We start from the raw sequence: 20,439 nt of genomic DNA, 5'->3' as shown, positions 1-20,439 counted from the left end.
AGTAGCTGGTAATGGGTCAAACTTTTAGAGGCTGACACCAAGTGGCTTATTTTAGGCACATTTAAGCTCATTACAACTTTGGAAAAAAAGTTTCCTGATGATAATTAATTTAATCTCATGTGTGCAACAAAACTTAAGACATGTTTACATTGAAACTCTTTACAAAGTACAAGTGACCTTTTGACTGAGAAACAATGCTCAACATAAGTATCTAGAGAGAATGACTGAAATAAATAGAAGTCTGGGGGAGCCAAGTAAGGCCTGGCCCTACAGATAGCACAGACCACCAGGCTATTAACTACATCCACTCCCAGTTTTCAGGGCTGAAAACACATATTCACCTCTTCGGTTGAAGAGACAACCTGTGTATTTAACATTTGCGGTTTCCCTAGTGCTTTCTATGAGCAAAAGGACCTTATGCTCTCTACATTTAGTCAACAAGAGAGGGAGGAAGTTAAGGGAGTAAAATTACCTTAATTCGGTATTTATGTAGTAAACAAAATACATCTCTCCAGCTGTGAGTACTTGGATGAATATCTTAAAGAAGCTTGAATTATAAACTTTGACCTCATGGAAGAATTTGTCATTAATAAAATGTTTGCTTATAGTTGTGTGTATGGATTTACTTAGTATATATGTGCATGTACAGTTGATTTTACTCTTCGGAATCATACTTCATAAAATTCCTGTAAGGTTAGTAGATTGTATTTCTCTCAGATGACTAGAGAGAAGATTTTGGAAATGTTCTTTTATCTGTAGCCAAATGAGCATAGTCTGCATATTCTTCCTACAGAGAGTAGTGGATCCTTATTTCTATGTAATTGGGCACATAAGTGAGTCATAAGTGATAAAAACAGTAGTGGGTGGTCAGATCAGTAAGTCTTTTGTCTTAGACCAGTGATTCTCAATCTGTGGGTGACCCCTGGGCATTGAACAGCCCTTTTATAGGGGTCACATATCAGATATCCTGTATATCAGATGTTTACATTACCATTCATAACAGTAGAAAAAACAGTTATGAAGTAGCAATGAAAATAATTTTATGGTTGGGGGTCACCACAACATGTGAAACTGTATGTATTAAAGGGTCGAAACATTAGGGAGGTTGAGAATCACTGTCTTAGACTCTGGCCAGTTAAAATGCATTGCTTTTTTTTTTTTCTTTTTTCTTTTTTCTTACTAGAAATAAGCTGCTACCAATAAACTATAGCCTAGCATCTTAGCCCTGGTTTCAAACTGTAAAACAGCACTGTAATATGTATCATGTGTATCCTTTAGATAAGAATCAGGCAATACTGCTGATGTGATTACACACACTATACAGGACAGGACACTTGGCTTTATTGGAGGGGAGGATGAGTGAAAGGCAATGCCTTCTTCATCTTTTATAGTTTTCAAAGGTATAGCTAGCTGATGCATGGCAACAACAATATCCTGGTTTTACTTAAAATTAATTAAAGGTTTATTTTTCACAAGTGATTTATATTTGAAAATTAAGTGCTTCAGTATACAGTTTAGTTTTTATCACTGGAGTAGTGTTATGTCTTTCTTAAGAGAATTGTATTGAAGTCATTTTGCTTTTGTAGTTCATTATACTCAGTATTTCTCAATACTCTTTAGATGTTTGTATATCTTACTAATAGTGTTCAGAAATAGTCTTATACAAATTATTGCAAGTTATAAGCAGTTTTTTTGTTGTTGTTTCGTTTTGTTTTGTTTTTGAGGATTGAAGCCATGCTAGATCACTTTACCACTACTGCATCCTCAGCCCCTTTAAAATATGCTTTTAAATTGATCATGATGAGGCATACCTATAATTCCAGCACTTGGGAAACTAAGGCAGGAGAGTCACTGAGTGTTCCAAGCTAGCCTACAGAGTCAAACCTTGTCTCAGAAACAATTTCTTTTTTAATTTCCTTCCTTCCTTCCTTCCTTCCTTCCTTCCTTCCTTCCTTCCTTCCTTCATTCCTTCTTTCCTTCCTCCCTCCCTCCCTCCCTCCCTCCTTCTCTCCCTCCCTCCCTCCCTCCTTCCCTCCAGGTGTGTGCATGTGTGTGCACATGTGTGCATACATGTCAGGAACTTGTTAAGTTGCTCAGATAGGTTTCAAATTTGTGATCCTCCTGTCTCAGCTTTGAGAGTGCTGGGATTGTAGACATGAACCACTACACCTTGCTAGACAAAAAATTGTAACATAATAAATAATCAAATGCTAGGAGAGGGTTCTTGAAAATAGTAAAAGGGCCATTAATTATATATGTTAACATCTCTGTGGAGAAAAGTAATAACTTTAAATGCCTTAGCTGTCAGGTTTTCTAGAAAACATTTAGCAACCATTTCAGTACTTTGGTTTCTACAATGCTTTTATTCAATGCAAGCAAACATACCACTGTATTTACTTTCAATGCTTTGATTCAAATAATGCCTGAATTGTTCTAAGATAAATTTGGTGCAGTTGGAAGGGTAAACATTTGAAAAGGTAAAGTTTTTGTTTTCTAATTTTCATTCACCAATTTAGTTACTGATTATAAGGTATTTGAATGGTTTATTTGGAGGTCAAGAGTTTAATACTTTCGTTGCTTTTACTCCAGCAGAACTGTTTAAAGTTTTGTCTTATTTTTAATAAAATGGCCATAGCTCTTAAGACTCAAACTGTATTTTAATGAAATGTTTTAAGAAAAAGATTTTGTGATTCATTTGTCAGGTTGTTTTGGATGAGGTATGAGAATGAGGTAGGACTCTTTTCCAGGTCCTTGAAATTCCTTTCTTCCATTGGAATAATTGTCTACAATTTCAATGACAGTGTCCTCTGGCACCTATTAACTAGGTGTACAACTGCCAGCCCCTACTTGACAGTGTATTGAAGGGGAATGTTGTTTTTTCTGCTCTCAGTCAGCTCCTAGACCTAGACTATCCGTCTAAGAGGGAAGCTACAGGGCAAGGCTAGGTCACCCTGCTCTCCTAGCTGCTTTTCAAAAGAATTATATGGGCAAGTTGGCAAGGTCCGGGCTGTGAACGAAGTCATCTGTCCGTCTGAGATGAAGATAGTCCAGCATGCACCCATAAAGAAAGCCACTGCTGAGGTAAGTGACTGGAATCCTGGCCTCAGCCAAAATGTCTATATGTTCTGCATTCTTCCATAAATGGTTTTCAGTGTACAGCTTAGTAAGAGTTAAGTGAAATGTGATCCAATATGGGAGTCTCACAAGAGTCATTGTATTTTCAGGTTCATTGGTAATAAGCCTCATGTGAATGAACTTGTGGTATTTTACAGGCTTCAAGACTTTTTTTCCCCTATATACAGATAACTGGTAGTATAACTTTTATTTGGTAATATGCCTCCGGAAAGTGAGTTTGAGAGGTTCTATTATGAATTTTTTTAAAATTAAAAATTTTAAGAAACATCTAATTTTAATGTAAGAACTAGGGAAAGAACACCTGAGCCATTCTTAAATATAATCATATATTTATCATTTTGGTAAATTGGTTAACATTTCTCAGATTTCATTTTATGTGTGATTTGTATGAATAAATGGAATTTGGATTTCCTTTTTCATTATATTCTAACCTGAATTACACATGTAATTTATTGGTACCCATAGTGCCATTTTATACACAGAAGTTCCAGTTTATCACTACAATCTTCTAGATTACACAGAAATTATTGTATAAGGTTTAAAGTGTGCTTTGTCTCTGTGTGTTTAAAGAAACAGTGTGGTACAACTTTTGGAATAGTCAAGAACTAAGAATTGTTTTTCTTGTTTTCTACTCTTCTTGGAAGAATCAATAGGAGTTATAATTTACTGGTCAGTAACAGATAACACTGTTAGCGTTCCCCATCTATGTCTTGATTCAGTTATTATCCTTGTGCATATTAGTGAGCATGTCTATAAATATGTGCCACCATTTAACAAGAATATTTTAAATGATAAGATTTTTGGAAAAAATGTCAGCCTTGGAATCTTACTCATTCTCCAGCACTAGTATGAACTTATTTCATGGATGCTATTGTAAAGGTACTGTGACATTACTAAGGCATTTCCCGTTCTCAACTGCTTGCTACTCAGAAGCACCTGTAGGTGCTTTGTTCGAAAATTAATCTCTATCCGTATGTAAAGCTTTACAATTTTAACAGTAAGCAATTTTAAAGTTTTTTTCCTAACCAATTGTGAAAAATTTATGTATTATAGGTAGCAAAGATTAAGTCATAATTAACGGTTGAATAGGGAATACTTTTGGGAGAAATTTTTATTTTTTTTCTGGTTTTCTTTTTTATTTATTGGTGGTGACTTCTTGTATATTTGACTTACAAATTCTTTATGTTTTTATTGTCAACATTATTTCATAGTTTTAGATATATCTCTTTTATGATTTTTTTGTTTTTGTTTTTGTTTTTTTGGTTTTTGAGACAGAGTCTCTCTGTGTAGCTTTAGTGCCTGTCCTGGATCTCGCTCTGTAGACCAGGCTGGCCTGGAACTCACATAGATCTGCCTGGCTCTGCCTCCCAAGTGTGTGCGCCACCACTGCCCGACTATAATTTTTATTACTAGAAACAGTACAATACTTTTGGGATTTAAATTTATTTTTCTTAGTATGTTTTTATTTATTTTGTTGTGGGTGGGGCACAGACTTGGAGGTTAGAGCACAGCTTGTGGGAGTCTGTACTGTCTTTCACCAGAACCCACGTCGTGAGGTCATCAGGCTTGTCAGCAGGTGCCTTTACCCTCGGAGCCATTTCACCAGCCCTGGAATATTTTCTAATTCCAGTAGGCTTTCAAATTTAAGTGTTCCATTTAAGGAAGTTAGTATGTTAAATTATAGTAAGTGAGTGAGTTAGGAGTCTATATTTCATTTGTATTAGTGGACATCAGAGATTGAATCTTTCTTCTAAACAAATGCTTTTATCCACACTTTGAGGTAAATAGACTTCGTCATATCTCTATCAGAAGGGAAAACATTCAGGTTATTACTAGAATAGTGAGCATGGTTTTAGATACTCAGTTATATGACATTAAAGCCAAACATTATCTTGATTTTTCATGTGTTGGGGCAATATACATGGTGCTACTGTTACCAGCTGTTGTCATGATCTATGAACCCTTTCATCACTATGGATTCATTGGGCATTTACCAACCAGCATCATGGTCTGAACCATTATATCATTATGGATTCAGTGGGCATTTACCAACCAGCGTCATGATCTGAACCATTATATCACTATAAAGTGCTGTGGGCATATACTTTTCCTGTAACTATTTCTAGGCAAATTTCTCTTCAGATCTTGAGATTTTTGCGATCATCTTATTTAGTTTGTAATTTGAGATCTTATTCAAAGTTGGTGGTTAGAAAAGGTATTATAAAGCATATATATTTCTTACATGTTTTCCTTAGTGGAATAAATGCATTTGGGGGGTTGTAATAGGTGAAAGAGATGCAGTTAAATTTAGACATATTCGGGGATGACAAAAGCAAAACAAACCAAACAAACAAAAAACAACCAAAAACCAGGAAAATATTGCAAAGGGAAAACATTATGTTAAGGAGAAAGTTCTTGCACCACCTGTCTACCTGAGACAAGCAAATGGCCAGTTGTGTATTTTGTCCTTTGATGTGACTGCATAAACATTGATTATTGGTATGCAATGTAAAAGAATTATTTGAATAGTCTACTTTTTTGTACAAAGTCTTTGAAAATTTATATGAATTTTATTCATGGAGTGCAACTCATATTGGGCTAACCACATTTGAAGGGCTCGGTGTCTGTGTGGTTAATGACTACCATCTTGGGTAGTGTGGCTCTAGACAGTCCAGTCTGACCTTTCAGATCACAACTTTTAGTTTTACAAGAAGCCTCTGATCTCCAGGTCTGTCTGTTGCATTTCACCTTCATACTTAAGGAGTCATATTCTTCTCTTCTAAATACTAACACACTTACCACAATGTAAATTATACTGTAGTGAGTGGAATTATTTAGTGTTTGTCCATTCGCTTGTGTTTGCAGTGAGCACCCAGAGCTGAAGTTAGACTCTACTTAACTAGATGAACAGGAACCACTTTCTTTGGGGGAACTTGTGCAGAGGTACACACTCAATTTTAAAATAAGGCACAAAATTCTTGAATAATTTTCTGTGGTTTTACTTGTAAGTTGCTCACTTCTAGTGGTGTTTTTACTTAGGTATTAGTTCTGTAAGCTGCCCTGTTTTTTGGGTAGTAGGAACCTTTCAAAACTGTTAATATGTTTTTAGTTGATTTAATAGATTTGTAAAAGAAGTTTAATAATTCAAAATCTTCTGATTTTTTGAAGATTCTATGCATCTGTAAATTGTAAGATTAACATAAATTACTATTTAAAATGAGTTTTTTATAAGAATTATGGTTTTTCCAGATAGAACTTACTGAGAATAACTTTTTTAAAGAGGATTTATTGTAAATTTAATAAAAAAAAAATAAACCCAGGTGATTCACAAAATAATTACTTAAAATCAAAAACTTAAATTTTGGGACTGAAGCTCACTGGTTAAGATCTTGTTGCTCTTGCAGAGGACCCGGGTTTGATTCCCAGCACCCACATGGCTGATTACAGCTATCTGTAACTCCAGTTCCAGGGAATCCAGATGCCTTCTTTGGCCTCCATAGGCACCAGGCATGCATGTGGTACATAGACATATATGCAGGCAAAACACCTATACACATACAATAATAAAATAAACAAATCTAAAAAGAAAATACATTTTGTCCCTATCTTGAATAATCAGAGGTTGGGCTATATAGTCTTATCTCTGAGAGAAACTAAATATCCATGACATAGGTAAGCTAATACTTTTAAAGATTAGGATTTCATTGTGAAGCTGATATTTTAAGTGTAACTTGAAAGTGTAGTAGACATTCATTAATAGAAGATAGCGAGTGAGGGGAATGTAGAGCAAAGGAACAGCACACACAGACACAGGAATACTTTGTCATGGTTCTCACATGAAATTAGAGGCAAGTAATTCAGCAAAGTGTGTACAGATTGCGGCTGGACTAGAAACTTGTTTGTGTTGTAACAACACAAGCTGCCTTGGTGGGGCCTCCTGATGCATCAAGTCATGGCAGACAGCATCTCATGTTGAGCATTATTTGAGGATATTGTACAACATGTTTGGAGTGATCTTGCTTTGTAATAACTGATTAACCTACCTCTGTGACTCGACAATTAATCCCTTTGAGATGGTTTGTTTCCTCATGATCTAGTTATCTCCTACTAGGGATCCCTTCTTAAAGATTTTACTACCTCTCAACATTGCCATACTTGGGACAAGCTTATAGCATATAGGTTCTTTGAGGGAAACACTCATAGCAACCCCTTATTCTCTGCAGGAGGACAAAATGATGGAAGGGAGTTCTGAAAATGTAAACAGTGAGGTGGTATTTACAATAAAATAATGGATATGCTTGGCTCGGTGTGAAGGTGTGGAGATGAGAGTACAGTGTGTATTGTTTTTAACTCCTACCTTCCAGCTCCTTCAACCCCTCCCTACTTTCAGGGCACAAGACTGGTGGACTCCTTTAAATGTATGTCCATTGATATATCTCTGTTGTAATAAATTTTAATGAGAATTTAAGATGAAGGAAGTTCACAGTTAATTATCAAAGGGCAGGATATATTTTATAAAGTAAAATTAGTTCTGATTGAAATCATTTGGTTATCTTCTAGTGTATGCCATATTCCTACTGTAAATTATTTCATTTGTAAACAAGGACTTAATCTTATGATATGATTTTATTACTATCAACTTAAAAGTTTAAGAATTAGTTTGAAAAGATTGGACATGGTTGGAAATGGGGACTCACACCTATAGTTAAAGCATTTTAGATGCTGAAGCAGAATTTCATGGTGTTTGAGATCACCTTGGGCTATACAGTGAGTTCAGGGTCTAAGGAGAAAAATGATTGCATTTGCATTGAGGTTTTAATTTTATGTTGTGTAATAGTGTATTTTTCACTTTGTTGACAGAATTTAAGAAGCATAGTTAAAGCCTGTGTAAGGTAGTTTATTGATATATGAAATGACCATATTGTAGCCATGAGTACTTGGTTGGATGAACCTTGAAACCACATCTCCTCTTGTGTTGCTTAAGAAAACCATAGGGGTCAAAGCTACAGTTAAGAAAGCACTACTCATTTGATTCTGTCCCAGTCTTGTAAGTTGCCCGGCCACAATTTTATTAAAGGCACCCTAATCTTAGTGGTTGCAAGGGCAGTGGCCAGTTGATTGGTATCTCTTGGCCAAAGTTGTGCTACTGTTTCTGTCAGCAACAGTGTCAAGCAGAGAGGAGTCCTTGAAGAACTCTCCTACTTGCTGCTGGCCCCAAATATCTGGAAAGTGTAGAAAGTGAAGCCTTTTCCTATTGTTGACTTTCATCTTCAAACATCAATATGGGGGCTTCTCAAGGTTATCATTTGATGAGCTTTTTATTGTGTTCATTTCTATGCCCTAATCAAGGTTTCAGTGTCACCCAGAGTAGGTTGATGCTTTGTGTGCTATATCACAGATAACAAGACAATACACTTGATCATTGTTAAATTCTACACATATTTTACATCAAATTTCCTAATTGAATTTTATCTTTAAAATTAATTTTGGTAGCCTTGTTGTTTCAAGGACAGTGTTATGGTGATTTGTCAGAGAGCTAACTTTTTGTTTAAAGAAGTTAAAATGTTTGTTTTCTCACACAGATTTGAATTCTGTGAACCTGCATTTGTGGTGGGTAATTGCCTTCAGATAGCTTCTGACAGTCATCAGTATGATCGAATTTACTGTGGAGCTGGAGTCCAGAAAGATCATGAAAACTACATGAAGATCTTGCTCAAAGTTGGGGGAATACTGGTCATGCCTATAGAGGATCAGGTACCTTCTCTGTCCCCCATTTGTTACAAGAGAGCCCACATAGTTGTGGGATTGGGATTACTGTTCTGTGATAGGGAAAGACACATTGTAAATTTTGAAGCAGAAATAAGTCTTTATAGATCTACATATGTACATAGAAAGAAGCGTGAAAGAGATCCTTAAGTATTTCAAAGTGAAGCAGAGCTAGAGAGGAAGTGTGATTGAGAGGCTGGAGCCCACCTGTCCAGTCAGCTCACCCAGGTTCCTCTGGGTTCCTCAACTGGAAGGAATTCAGTCTCATGTTCAGAAGTCTGGTTTGTGACTGACTTCAAGTGCTTAGTTTCATAAATAGAACAAGATTTTTTTTTTTTTTTTAAAAATCTTCATTGAGGGGCTGGAAAGATGGCTCAGTAGATAAGAATGCTAAAATTTTTTTAGGAATGTTTCTAGAAAGACCAGGGATGTGATTGAGTGGTAGAGGGCTTGCCTCTCAGGTGAGGCTGCAAGTTCCATCTCTAGCAACACACACACAAACACACACGCACATGGCATTTATAGTAAAAGAAAAAAAATGTACCTACCTGGCCCAGTGTGAAGTTGTGGCAGTGAGAGTACAGTGTGCACGGTTTTTAATACATATGCACACATACAATTTCCTTGATTTACCTGAATACTTCTGAGGTTTACACTTAAAATTACTCACTTGTTTGATTTTCTTTAATAATGTGTTTGAAGGTCTGTTTTTCCTGAGTCAGGATTTTGTTCTATATCTCAAGATAGCCTGTAATTTAGGACTTTGCTGTCTTAGCACATGCGTGCTGGGATTATAGGCATTCTAAGACTATAGATGTTTGTTGAATTGATACAATTTCTTTTTGTGATTACTTAAAAACATTATTTATTGTGTACATGTTTGGAGGTCAAAGGACAACTTGTAGGAGTTGGTTTCTCCTTCTGCCATGTGGGTCTCAGGGATGAAACCCAGGTGTCAGGTTTGGCAGCAATCATATTTATCAGCCAAACCATCTCTTTGGCCCTGACTGTATTTGTTTGTGGTATCAAATTAGGTTAGAATTAAAATCTGTTTTATCACTGTTAGAGAAGAGTGTAAAGTGAGTTCACTGGTATAGTAATGAAAATACATTCTTGTTAACAATCAGTGCTCCAAACAAATGATTAGACCTATTTCAGTTGTTTATTTAGGGAGGCAGTGTTGTGTACAGATCTCTAGTGGTACCTGTAGAAGCTGTCAGACAGACTCACCTTGGTTGTATTTGGGTATTCCTTTTGCACTCAGGTTTCCACCTTGGGATTAGAGACATGGCTTGTTTGTTAAGAATGATTGTGCAGTCATGAGGATTAAAGTTAGGATCCTAGCACTCAAGTACAAGGTGGTTGTCTTTCAAATGCTTGTAACTCCAGCTTTCTCCTTTGGCTTCCACATGTGTGCATATGCACATATGCTCATGCAGATTCCCCTTCCTTCCCAGGCCACATATATATAAATCCTTTTTAAAAATTCATCTTAGGTGTCATATATACATAAATTTATTCTTTGTGAATTTCAAACAACAAACTATATTTTGGTCATATTCACTATCTCCTACTCCCTCTATAACTTCTAGATTCTCCTCCTATGTCTCCCTCCTAACTTCATGTCCTTTAAAAAAAAAATTGAAGAGTCCAGTTAGTGTTGCTCATATAGAATGGGCCATCCATTCAGGCATGGTCAACCTAACAAGGACTCCATCCCTAAAGAAAACTGACTTTTCCCTTTTTTAGCAGCCATCACCTGTCAATAGTTACCTCAGCTATGGGTGGGTCCCCATGAGGGCCTCTCCCCAATTCTAGAATGTTGACCTGCAGTCGACTGCCGTGAATCCAAAGGTGCCATGGTCCTGTCATGTCCAGAAAACACTGTTTTGTAGCAATGTCCCATGACCTCTGAGTCTTACAGTTCATCTGCCCTCTTATCTGTGATGGTCCCTGAGCCTTGGGAGTGTGGGAAAGTGTGATATAAATGTCCCATTTATGTCTGAGTACTCTACAGACACTTATTCTCTGGAGTTTGATAAATTGTGAGTCTCTGATAAGGACTGTTCCATTATCATCATAAGTGACTCATGATGGACAGTTCAATACTATGTCCATTTAGTTAAATAATAGTAGTAAGTTCAGACTAAAAGTACCAGGCATGCATTTCCTGTGGAGTGGGTAGTAGATTCCTTGTATTATAATACATACTTAAATGGAACTAACTTCATTGCATATAAATGTTGTCTTCTCATTGGCAATTATTCCGAATGTTTGACATTAAGGTAATGGCATTGCTTCTTTCTTGTTTTACTCCAAATAGTTGACACAGATTATGCGGACTGGACAAAACACTTGGGAAAGTAAAAATATCCTTGCTGTTTCCTTTGCACCACTTGTACAACCTAGTAAGAATGATAATGGCACACCGGATTCTGTGGGGCTCCGTAAGTAGATCCTTGAACGCAAGGAATGAATTGTCTCTGATAGTATCTCACTCATATTTTGGATTTAGTGGGTCATATAACTATAATGAGTTAAATACAGCAGTAATGCAGTGAGTGGATTGATTGTTCAGATAAAAAAAAGTTTTTATATTGTATGAGACACTGTGACCTCCTTTCTGGAAATAAGAAATGGATCATACCAACTGTGAACTTACTAGTTTGTGATGTGATAGAAAGTAGCTGGTAACTGGTTGTGAAACAGCAAAGGGTGGTAGGAAGGAAGGCTTGTCTACTGGGGCAAAATTATGATTTGAATGTAATCTAGGAACCTACTTGATCAAAATTTTGTTGCAGCATCTTTTCTTCATTTTGCTTGTTTTTTGAGTCAGGGTCTTCTGTTTACTGTAAAGCCAAGGATAGAGTGCTGGGACTGTAGGCAAGTTCACTACACTGAGTGACAGCATTGTTCCGAGATAAGTGACTATAAAGGTGTTAGGCTAATGAAGAGCCTGAGAGGTTCAATATCAGGAGCATATTTGAGGGCTGTGGAGGATGGATTATCACCAGGAAATGGGGAAGTAGACTAGTTAATGTGAAGGTGGTGTGGATAGATCTATTTGAAGGCAGAAAAATACCACACTGTGGGGAGTGTGGATGGAGGGAAAGAATTGGTTTCCCCTTTAAGGAATAGCTGAATGTGTCTATGTACATTGGAAGGAGATGTAGAGAGAGCAGATATTTTCTTTAGGCTGTGTTTGAGTTGCCTATGAGTATACAAGTGTCAGGAAACCATTTGGGTGCAAACCTACTATACAGCCGAAGTATCAGTTGAGAATCTTCAATGTAAAGATAATGTCTTAAGCTGTGCTTGGACAAGAAATAGATTAAATCACCTAAGGAGAGTGGAGATAGATGGGTTTGAGTTGGACCTGTGGCCCACCAATTTAGAGATAAAACATGAAGACTCAGTGGTTAAGAAGGAATCTAAGTGTATGGTATGTTGGATACCAAGAAAATAGTCTCAAGGAGAGTATGGTGAGCATCTGACCTGGACACAGAAGGCCTTGAAATACAAAGAGGGAGAGTGTTGCTAACAAGCTTGAATGTCATGGCTTTGTTAAACCCTTAAGTAGGATTCTTCACTACAGATGGACCTCTGATTTGATTTGCTTTTATTTCATAGAAGTGTGGCTTTATACAGAAAGTCCGTTTTATTGTCAGTATTTATTTGATTTTCTTATTAGCCATCTGATATATGAACTTCTTGAAATGGTTTAAAAAATTGTGGAGTATATTTCTAAAGTACTTGACTTAGGGTGTAGCCTGTAATAATGGTTAGTAAAAAACAGTGTTGGGAGTCTTGGGAAATTCATTAAGTCATACCATTTCCAGTTTTTTATCATTTGAGTGATAGACTCCTGAGGTCAGATAGCTTAATGGTTGCTGTGTCAGATTGATTACCAAGCAGGGTCATTGAGAGGGAGAAGCTTAGATTTGCATAGTTCTGTTAGACATCCACCCAGTTACAGGAGGCGTGCACATGGGTGAGCAGAGACTAGCTATTGTGTATGCATTTTGTGGCAGCATCAGAGACATAGGTGGCCAGCAGTTTTTTATTGTTGTTGTTTTTTAACACAGTCATACCTCAAACTCTTCTCTGCCTGGGAAAATTGAGAGAGAAGATACAGAGACCTATGGGGCCTGTGGTGTCACTCTCTGGGGATGTCAGTGGCTTGAAGGTTTCTTTACCTGGACCCTGGAGAGTGCTAGGGAGACATGGTGACTACTTTTAAGGATTTATAAAGTCCATCCATTTTGACTCCTGTGTTTTTATTTTCATCTCATTTAGAAAGAGATTAAGCTCTCAGTTCTGAAAATTTTTGAAATTTTCATAATTTAGAAACTGTTCTTAACCAACTTTTAAACAATCTGTTTATTGACTTGGTAATAACAAGGTACAAGAGACAAAGCATATTAAAAACATCCACATACAACAGGAAAACTAAAAATAAGAATGGTTAAGGAAAAAAGGATACTCATTCTGTTAGAAATTTGAAGTTACTAGACTGCAGCGTTCACATCCTTCCAGACTACTTAAAGCAAGAATATGTGCTGGTTTTCCAGCACCACAATCAGATGAGTATAGAGTCCTTGTACCTGTTTTCTGGTTGTTTGATGAAGTCTGCATACACATGGCATTCTGTACTAACTGAACTTACTTAAATTATTAGCTAACAGAAGAAATAACAACATAAAGCTGTTTTCCTTCCAATTTAAAAAAAAAATAGAATTGTGGTTATTTTTGACACTTTAATTTATCATATCCCAATGGAAAGTAATAGAAACCTCTGTGGTACATGGTGCCTGTGGTAGTGTCCTTATGCACGCGCAGCAGGTACTTTGTGTGTAAGCACATTTCTTTCTATTAGGCTCTGCAGTTTTGTGCAGTAGCCAATGGAAGGGCTTTATTCTTGAAAACTTCACAGTTGTAGCAATAGCTATTTTCTTTTTTATCTGACACTTCCTTTAGGTTAGCTTTTATGAGTTTTAGCTGTAAATAATGATTGCATGCTAATGTAACTGATGATTGGCATGGACAGTGTGCAAGGTATCTGTTTCCATTCCCCTACACAAGAAATAGACATGGCAAATAAGACTGTCAGCTATTGAATATTTGCTTGAGTATATATGAATATGAACTAGAAATAAACTCAGCAGGAGCCAGCAAAGGCTCAGTGGCTACAGGTATTTGCAGAACAAGGCTAATGACCTGAATTTCATCCCAGGAACCCACAGAGGAGGTGAAAACCAACTCCTGAAAGCTATTCTCTGATCTCCATACATGTGCTATGGCATGTGTGTGTCCAGATGCAAACACACACACACACACACACACACACACACACACACACACACACATTATCATCCTACATACTAGAAGACAGACAGATAGACACTTAGTGAAATAGGATCAGTTGTAATGTAGAGGCCCAAATTAAAACAATCTATCTTCTTCCTGAAATACGTTTTCAGTAGAAATAATTTTCATGGGAAAAGGGGGAGGATTTATGAAATTGGATTGGCATGAAAAGATAGATGTTAATCTTAGGCCCAGGGCACTTTTTTGGTATTAATTATTTCCGTATATAAACAGCAGTCTCCAAAAGCAGGTTGAGAATTCTGAGAGTTGCTGTCCCCAAACAAAAATTTGTATAATAATCAATGATAAAAAAGTTTTAAAAATTGCTATTTGCTAAAATTCCTTGAAAGAATGGAGAATAGGTGAAAGTTTCCGTTTCTACTAAAATAAATCACAGTATCTCTTTGTTCATAGAATATTATCCTAATAATTACAGAGAATTAGAATAGACTAGAACACTGGTCCCCAAACCCCCTAAAAGTAATATGTATGTAAACCCTGTGACAAATGGCTCTTTTAACAGTAAAACTGCTCATATTCAGTAGCTTATTAAAGTGAAGTTATAATTTTTCCTTTGATTTATCACATTTTTATTTGACTTAAAATCATATTTCTTTCCATGGTTTTATGTGTATGTTGTTTATATGCATATAAAACCATAGAAATATGATTTAAAATTTCAAAAAGAAGGTTATATTTAAGTTCAGGCAGGAGCAGAGAATACATAATAAATTATAAAATTTTATCACATTGGTTTCTATGGAATTAATATTTTAAAAATATTTTTATTTAATATTTGAAGTTAGGGTTTGGTTTGTTTGTTTGTTTGTTTGTTTGTTTAGGGAAACCAAAATGTTTTTGTATGGTTCAACCTAAATAAATCAATTTTCTCAATCTTTCACTTTTTGCTGTTTTAATTGTTTATTTTTATGAGACAGGGTGTCACTCTCTAGGTCTGGCTGTAAAAAAAATAGGTTTTTTTTAAAAAACAGAAATGTTGCTGCAAGCCACATGAGAACGTAATGGAACTGAACTACTGTCACAAATGCTACTACTTGGAAAAGTCAAGGACTTCTCCAAAGGTCAAGCCATGGCTTAAGAAGTCTTGGTGATAATTTAGCTTTTGTATATATATATATATTAGCTGATTCCTACAGTGATTTTCTTGTAATGCTGTGCATGCTTCCAAGAACTCATAACAGTGTATTTACCTAAAATACCTATCAAGCATCCAAGGCCAAAAGAAACAACACCTGTCTTCTAGGTCAGGAGGATAGCTTCATTTCTTGTACAATTTAGGGTGAGACCCTCCTTCCTTACAGCCTTACTAATAGACTCCTAATTTCTTATCTAACCACTTCTAGGAATGTAGATTGAGCATATAAATTCCCTTCTTGATATACAAACTGATCATTAGCTCTCTGTTGACCTCCTCCTTTAACCACTCCATTTTCAAGTTGTAAAAGAAAGCCTGATGGTCACTGCCTGAGGAAAATTTTTTTTTTTTTTTTTTTTTTTTTTTTTTTTTTTTTTTTTGGTTTTTCGACACAGGGTTTCTCTGTGTAGCTTTGCGCCTCTCCTGGAACTCACTTGGTAGCCCAGGCTGGCCTCGAACTCACAGAGATCCGCCTGGCTCTGCCTCCTGAGTACTGGGATTAAAGGCGTGAGCCACCACCGCCCGGCGGCGAGGAAAATTCTTACCTGCCTTTATGACCCTGTAGGAATTCAAGCCTGGTGACCTGGCTGGGCCACCACCGCCCGGCGGCGAGGAAAATTCTTACCTGCCTTTATGACCCTGTAGGAATTCAAGCCTGGTGACCTGGCTGGAGGGGGAGGATTGCTATGGATTGGGTTTGTAACTGACCACCTCAGAGACTTGAGAGGACTTAGAGGTATAAGGAAACGAAGAGGAAGAAAGGAGTGGAGAACTTGAGGATGGAGAACGGAGAAGGATAAGGAGGATTTTGACCAGAGAGAACATGTGTACGAGATGGAAGATGAGGAAGAGCCAGATGGGGAAGTACTAGCTGGGTAAGAACAAGATGAGAAGGACCTAGATGAGGCAGAATTAAGACAAAACAATTAAGACAGAACTTAGTGGGAACAGTAGATGAATATAGAGAGAAATCAGGCAAGAAAGGAGCTAGGCATGAAAACAGACTGAAGCTGTGTAGGTAGGATTTTATCCCAGAGGAATAAAGTAGATGGACAAAAAGCATGGTGTACTTAGATTCATTTCCTGAAAATAGTTCTCGCTGTTTGTAGTTTTTCTTCTGAGCCACTGGGAAGTATATTATTAAGGCTTTTAATAATATATAAGAAAATGCTTATTTTTTTATGTATGTTATGCAGTACACATGTGTGGGGATGCATATGCCTATGCACACATGCAGAGGCCAGAGAAAGTCCCAGCAACCCTCCTGTGTCCTGTACTTGCTGATACTGTTCCTGAAATGACCTTTGATAGCGATAGCTATCTCAGATTCAGTATAGGCAAACACTTGAGTTTCCTCTTGTCCTGTTCTCCTCTTTGTGTCTACCCTGTTTGTATCTGATACTGGCTCCTGCCCACAAAGCTAGGCTAGACACTGGATGCTTTGGTCGATACTTTTGCTTTTAACCACCATAGCCAATTTGTTTCTGTGCTCTCTTATATATCAATATTTTGTTTGTCTGTCATCTTCTGTCTTGCCCCTTCCTGTCATTGTGGCCATAGCTCTGATCAAGAGTTCAACTGACCTGCTGTTCCAAACATCACAACCTACACAGTAAATGATCCTTGAGCCCATGAAGCCCATTCACCTATTAGGGCTTTGCTGATCTCTCTGCCCCAGATCATTTTCATGGCTGCTAAGTGATTCAGCTCCCTTAGACTCTGGCTGACAGTCTCCTCAGGGAGGCCTTTGCCCCTAGCTAGTAGAAAGCTATTGCACATCTAGGCAAGAACTACCTGTTACATGATTGCTGTTTTGTTTTCTTCACATTCTGTCTCTCTTTTTTTTTTTTCACCCTTTTCATCCCTTCTCCATCTTTTTAACCTATCTCTTCCACAAATGTATTCTACTTGTATTCAGGAATTTTTCTAGTTTAAGCCAGTCATGTATCTAAATGAGTTCTTATGTGACTGGCCTATTGTTTAACAAGTAGTTTGTTAAGTAATTTGTTGAACAGTTTTGCATCGAAGGCACACTTGGTATTTTGTACAGTTGAATGTATGGTCCTTCTTCCTCCACTTTGTGATACATTTGTAAACATTAGTGTCTTAAAGCAGTGCCTCTTATAGTGGGAGTCTGTGTATTCACAACTCCTACCTGATGGTCCTTTGCCATGAACCAATGTCCACGCTTGCTTACTTTCTCTCTGCCTCCGTCTACCTGTTACTCGCTCCCACCATACACACATTATGTGAGCACCCCCTACAGCTTTCAGAGTTTAGGCAGCTATTGAAATGTTGTCTTGACTTTTTCCAGATAAGTATTTGTCTCCATATGATTTATTCATTTTTTTAAGTAAAAAATTACATTTATGTTTAATTTATTTGTATGAGTATTTTGCCTGCATTTATACATGTGCAACATGTGCATGCCTGGTCTCTCAGAGACCAGAAGAGGGTGTCAGATCCTTTGGAATTGGAGTTATGAATGGGGTTGTGATCAACTCCCCTCTATCTAACAATCAAAAAACCAGCATAAAATAATATGCAGGGTAAAAATCTCTAATGTACTTACCATTTTGTCCTTGCTTTGTTTCTGAATTATTACTATTATTATTCTTGACATTAGGCGTGCATATAGATAGCAACATGGATATTCACCTCATTTTTTGCACTGCCTGCCCTGCTCAGTGTGCATTAAGTCATTGTGTATTAAATGTTCTCAACATATTTTTTTTTATAGTTTGAGGGTTTTTATAAGTTTGTGAAGAAACGAACAGTATATAATGTTTTCTTTTTTCTGTTTGTTTTTAGCCCCATGTGCTGTCAGGAATCTCCAAGACTTGGCTCGTATTTATATTCGACGTACACTTAGAAACTTCATAAATGATGAGATGCAGGCCAAGGGAATTTCGCAAAGGGCTCCACCCAAGAGGAAAAGAAAGAGAGTTAAACAAAGAATTAACACTTATGTATTTGTAGGTAATCAGCTTATTCCTCAGCCCCTAGACAGTGAAGAGGATGAAAAAATGGAAGAAGACAGCAAAGAAGAAGAAGAAGAGAAAGATCATAGTGAAACCATGAAGCATGAGGAGCCACCTCAGAACTTACTGAGGGAAAAGATCATGAAGCTGCCGCTCCCTGAGTCTTTAAAAGCTTACTTGACATATTTTAGAGACAAATAACTTAAAACAAGGAAGAATGCCTCCTGATAATTCCCTTACTCTTGTAAATGTAGTGTTTATTAGGAGTTAGAGAATTATTTCATTAGAATGAATTATTGCAGAAAAAAGCTTAAGTTATTTCTCTTAATGACAGAAATGATGTATTCAGTGATTTAAAAGAGTCTGTTTCCTAATCTATTTTTCTTAAATCTTGAGGAAATGCTGTTTTAGCTCAGTGATCTCAAAGTGAAATGCATCAGTAGTCAGGACTTTGTGTACAGTAATGCCCTTCTGGTTTTTCACAGATTTTTAGTGTTGGGCATTGGATTTCACTCTATAAGAGGTTGATAGATTGTCACACATATATAGGCTTATTTAAATTGCAGTTTGCATTTCTTTTGTAAGTTCTCTTATCTAATAAGGAAAGCAAGTGCTTGTAGATCTGCTTACCTTACTTTTGTTGTAGACATATTCCGGGCAACATCTCAGTGCAGTAATAATTCAAGATATTCAATAATTTAGCTTTAAAAACTTCAGACTTCATGAAATTTTACAGGCCTGAAACATTTGCTTTTTGAATCTATTGCCAAAAGATACAGGGAAAATTCCTGCTTCTCTCATAGAGATTTTAAGAGCACAGCAAGTGAATATTAAAGTAGGAAATGACTACTTAACACAGCTAGTTTGTGTGGGCCCCTTGTGTTCTCAGTATTTACAGATATTCTAGAATTCTAAAAGGTAGTATATTTAGGATTGCTTTTTTGTAATTATAAAGTATTAGATTTGAAAAGATTTCCATTGTCTCATTTGCCTCTGAATGTAGACAGTAAGTCACATTAAGTGACTCACTTATTAGGTACCTTCAGTAACAGGGGGAATGATATAGTCTACTGAAGCACTTTATGGGACTTTTAGTTATGTGGATATTTGTCTTTAACAAGGTAGGCCATGCTCACCTTTTCTGTTTTGAATCTTTCTAGTATAAATAGTCATGGAAGTTGTATGTAGATGCCTTTGTATTTAAAATTTGGTTCAGAATCATAGTGAGATCTCTGACCCACACCAAGCTCATTTCCTCCCTTCTATGTTTTGTTTCTTTGGTAAAATGATAATGGTTTTCATTTTTTGCTTACTGTTACATTCTTAACATATGTAGGGTGTCAGTGCTAAAACAGGCAGTGCATGTTGTTACTAGTTCTTTCCTCATAAGGTTTGCACCCAGTCCTCCTTGTTAAGAAGACATGAGATGTGACCTACTTACTACTTAATATCATACAGATTATGTGTTTTTAAAGGGAAGATTTCAAGTGTCTCACTTATTCTCACCATATCACTGTCAGAGCAGCCACTCAGATTTGCCAAAGGAAACACAATCATGATGTTTCAAATAGTTAAATAACTCAGCTCCAGTAATTCTGCATACACGAATCAGTTAAAATATTTCAAACTTGAAATTGACCCAAATAATTGATACTGTTTTAGTAATGTGAGAGACAGTGTTATGGAAGAAATTCATTTGGCTCTTGGCGGAATGGGTATGTCCAATTATTACTAAGGAATATCCTCTCTTATTTCTATCCAAAAAAGGAAAAAGACACCCACCCCCCACCCCCGCCAAGTGGTACTGGGAATTAAACCCAGGACTAGGACCTAAGGCATGCTAGGCAAGCACTCTGTGACTGAGATTTATCCCCAGACTAACAAACTTTTATGTTTAAAAATTTGTTCTAGAAGTTTAATCTTGAATTCCTGATACACATGTAGTTTTATGTGGGAAAAGTTTTTAATCTTCCCATCCTGTCACCCACATCTCTTTATTTTTTTTCTTGGAGCTGATGTACAGATATCAGAAAA

The 20,439-nt window shown here is 36.7% G+C and overlaps 1 protein-coding gene across 4 annotated transcripts in view; it reads left to right on the top strand.

Moving 5' to 3' along the window:
- Positions 1 to 20,195, top strand: part of Pcmtd1 (protein-L-isoaspartate (D-aspartate) O-methyltransferase domain containing 1) — an 85,953-nt gene extending 65,758 nt beyond the window's left edge. For 3 of the 4 annotated variants that reach the window (XM_059253798.1, XM_059253795.1, XM_059253796.1), the window contains 3 exons: positions 8,718 to 8,889; positions 11,225 to 11,348; positions 18,236 to 20,195. In XM_059253798.1, coding sequence (XP_059109781.1) covers positions 8,836 to 8,889; positions 11,225 to 11,348; positions 18,236 to 18,606 — 549 coding nt within the window. In that variant the 5' untranslated portion in view covers positions 8,718 to 8,835 and the 3' untranslated portion in view covers positions 18,607 to 20,195. Of the gene's footprint in view, positions 1 to 2,890; positions 3,082 to 8,717; positions 8,890 to 11,224; positions 11,349 to 18,235 lie in introns of all 4 variants that reach the window. The other variant, XM_059253797.1, reaches the window with a different exon arrangement.
- The last annotated feature ends 244 nt before the right edge of the window (positions 20,196 to 20,439 follow it).

Source organism: Peromyscus eremicus, chromosome 2 (genome assembly GCF_949786415.1).
Source record: "Peromyscus eremicus chromosome 2, PerEre_H2_v1, whole genome shotgun sequence".
NCBI classification, from domain to species: Eukaryota; Metazoa; Chordata; class Mammalia; order Rodentia; family Cricetidae; genus Peromyscus; species Peromyscus eremicus.
The sequence above is the reverse complement of the archived record's forward strand: the minus strand, read 5'-3'. Positions and strand labels throughout refer to the sequence as shown.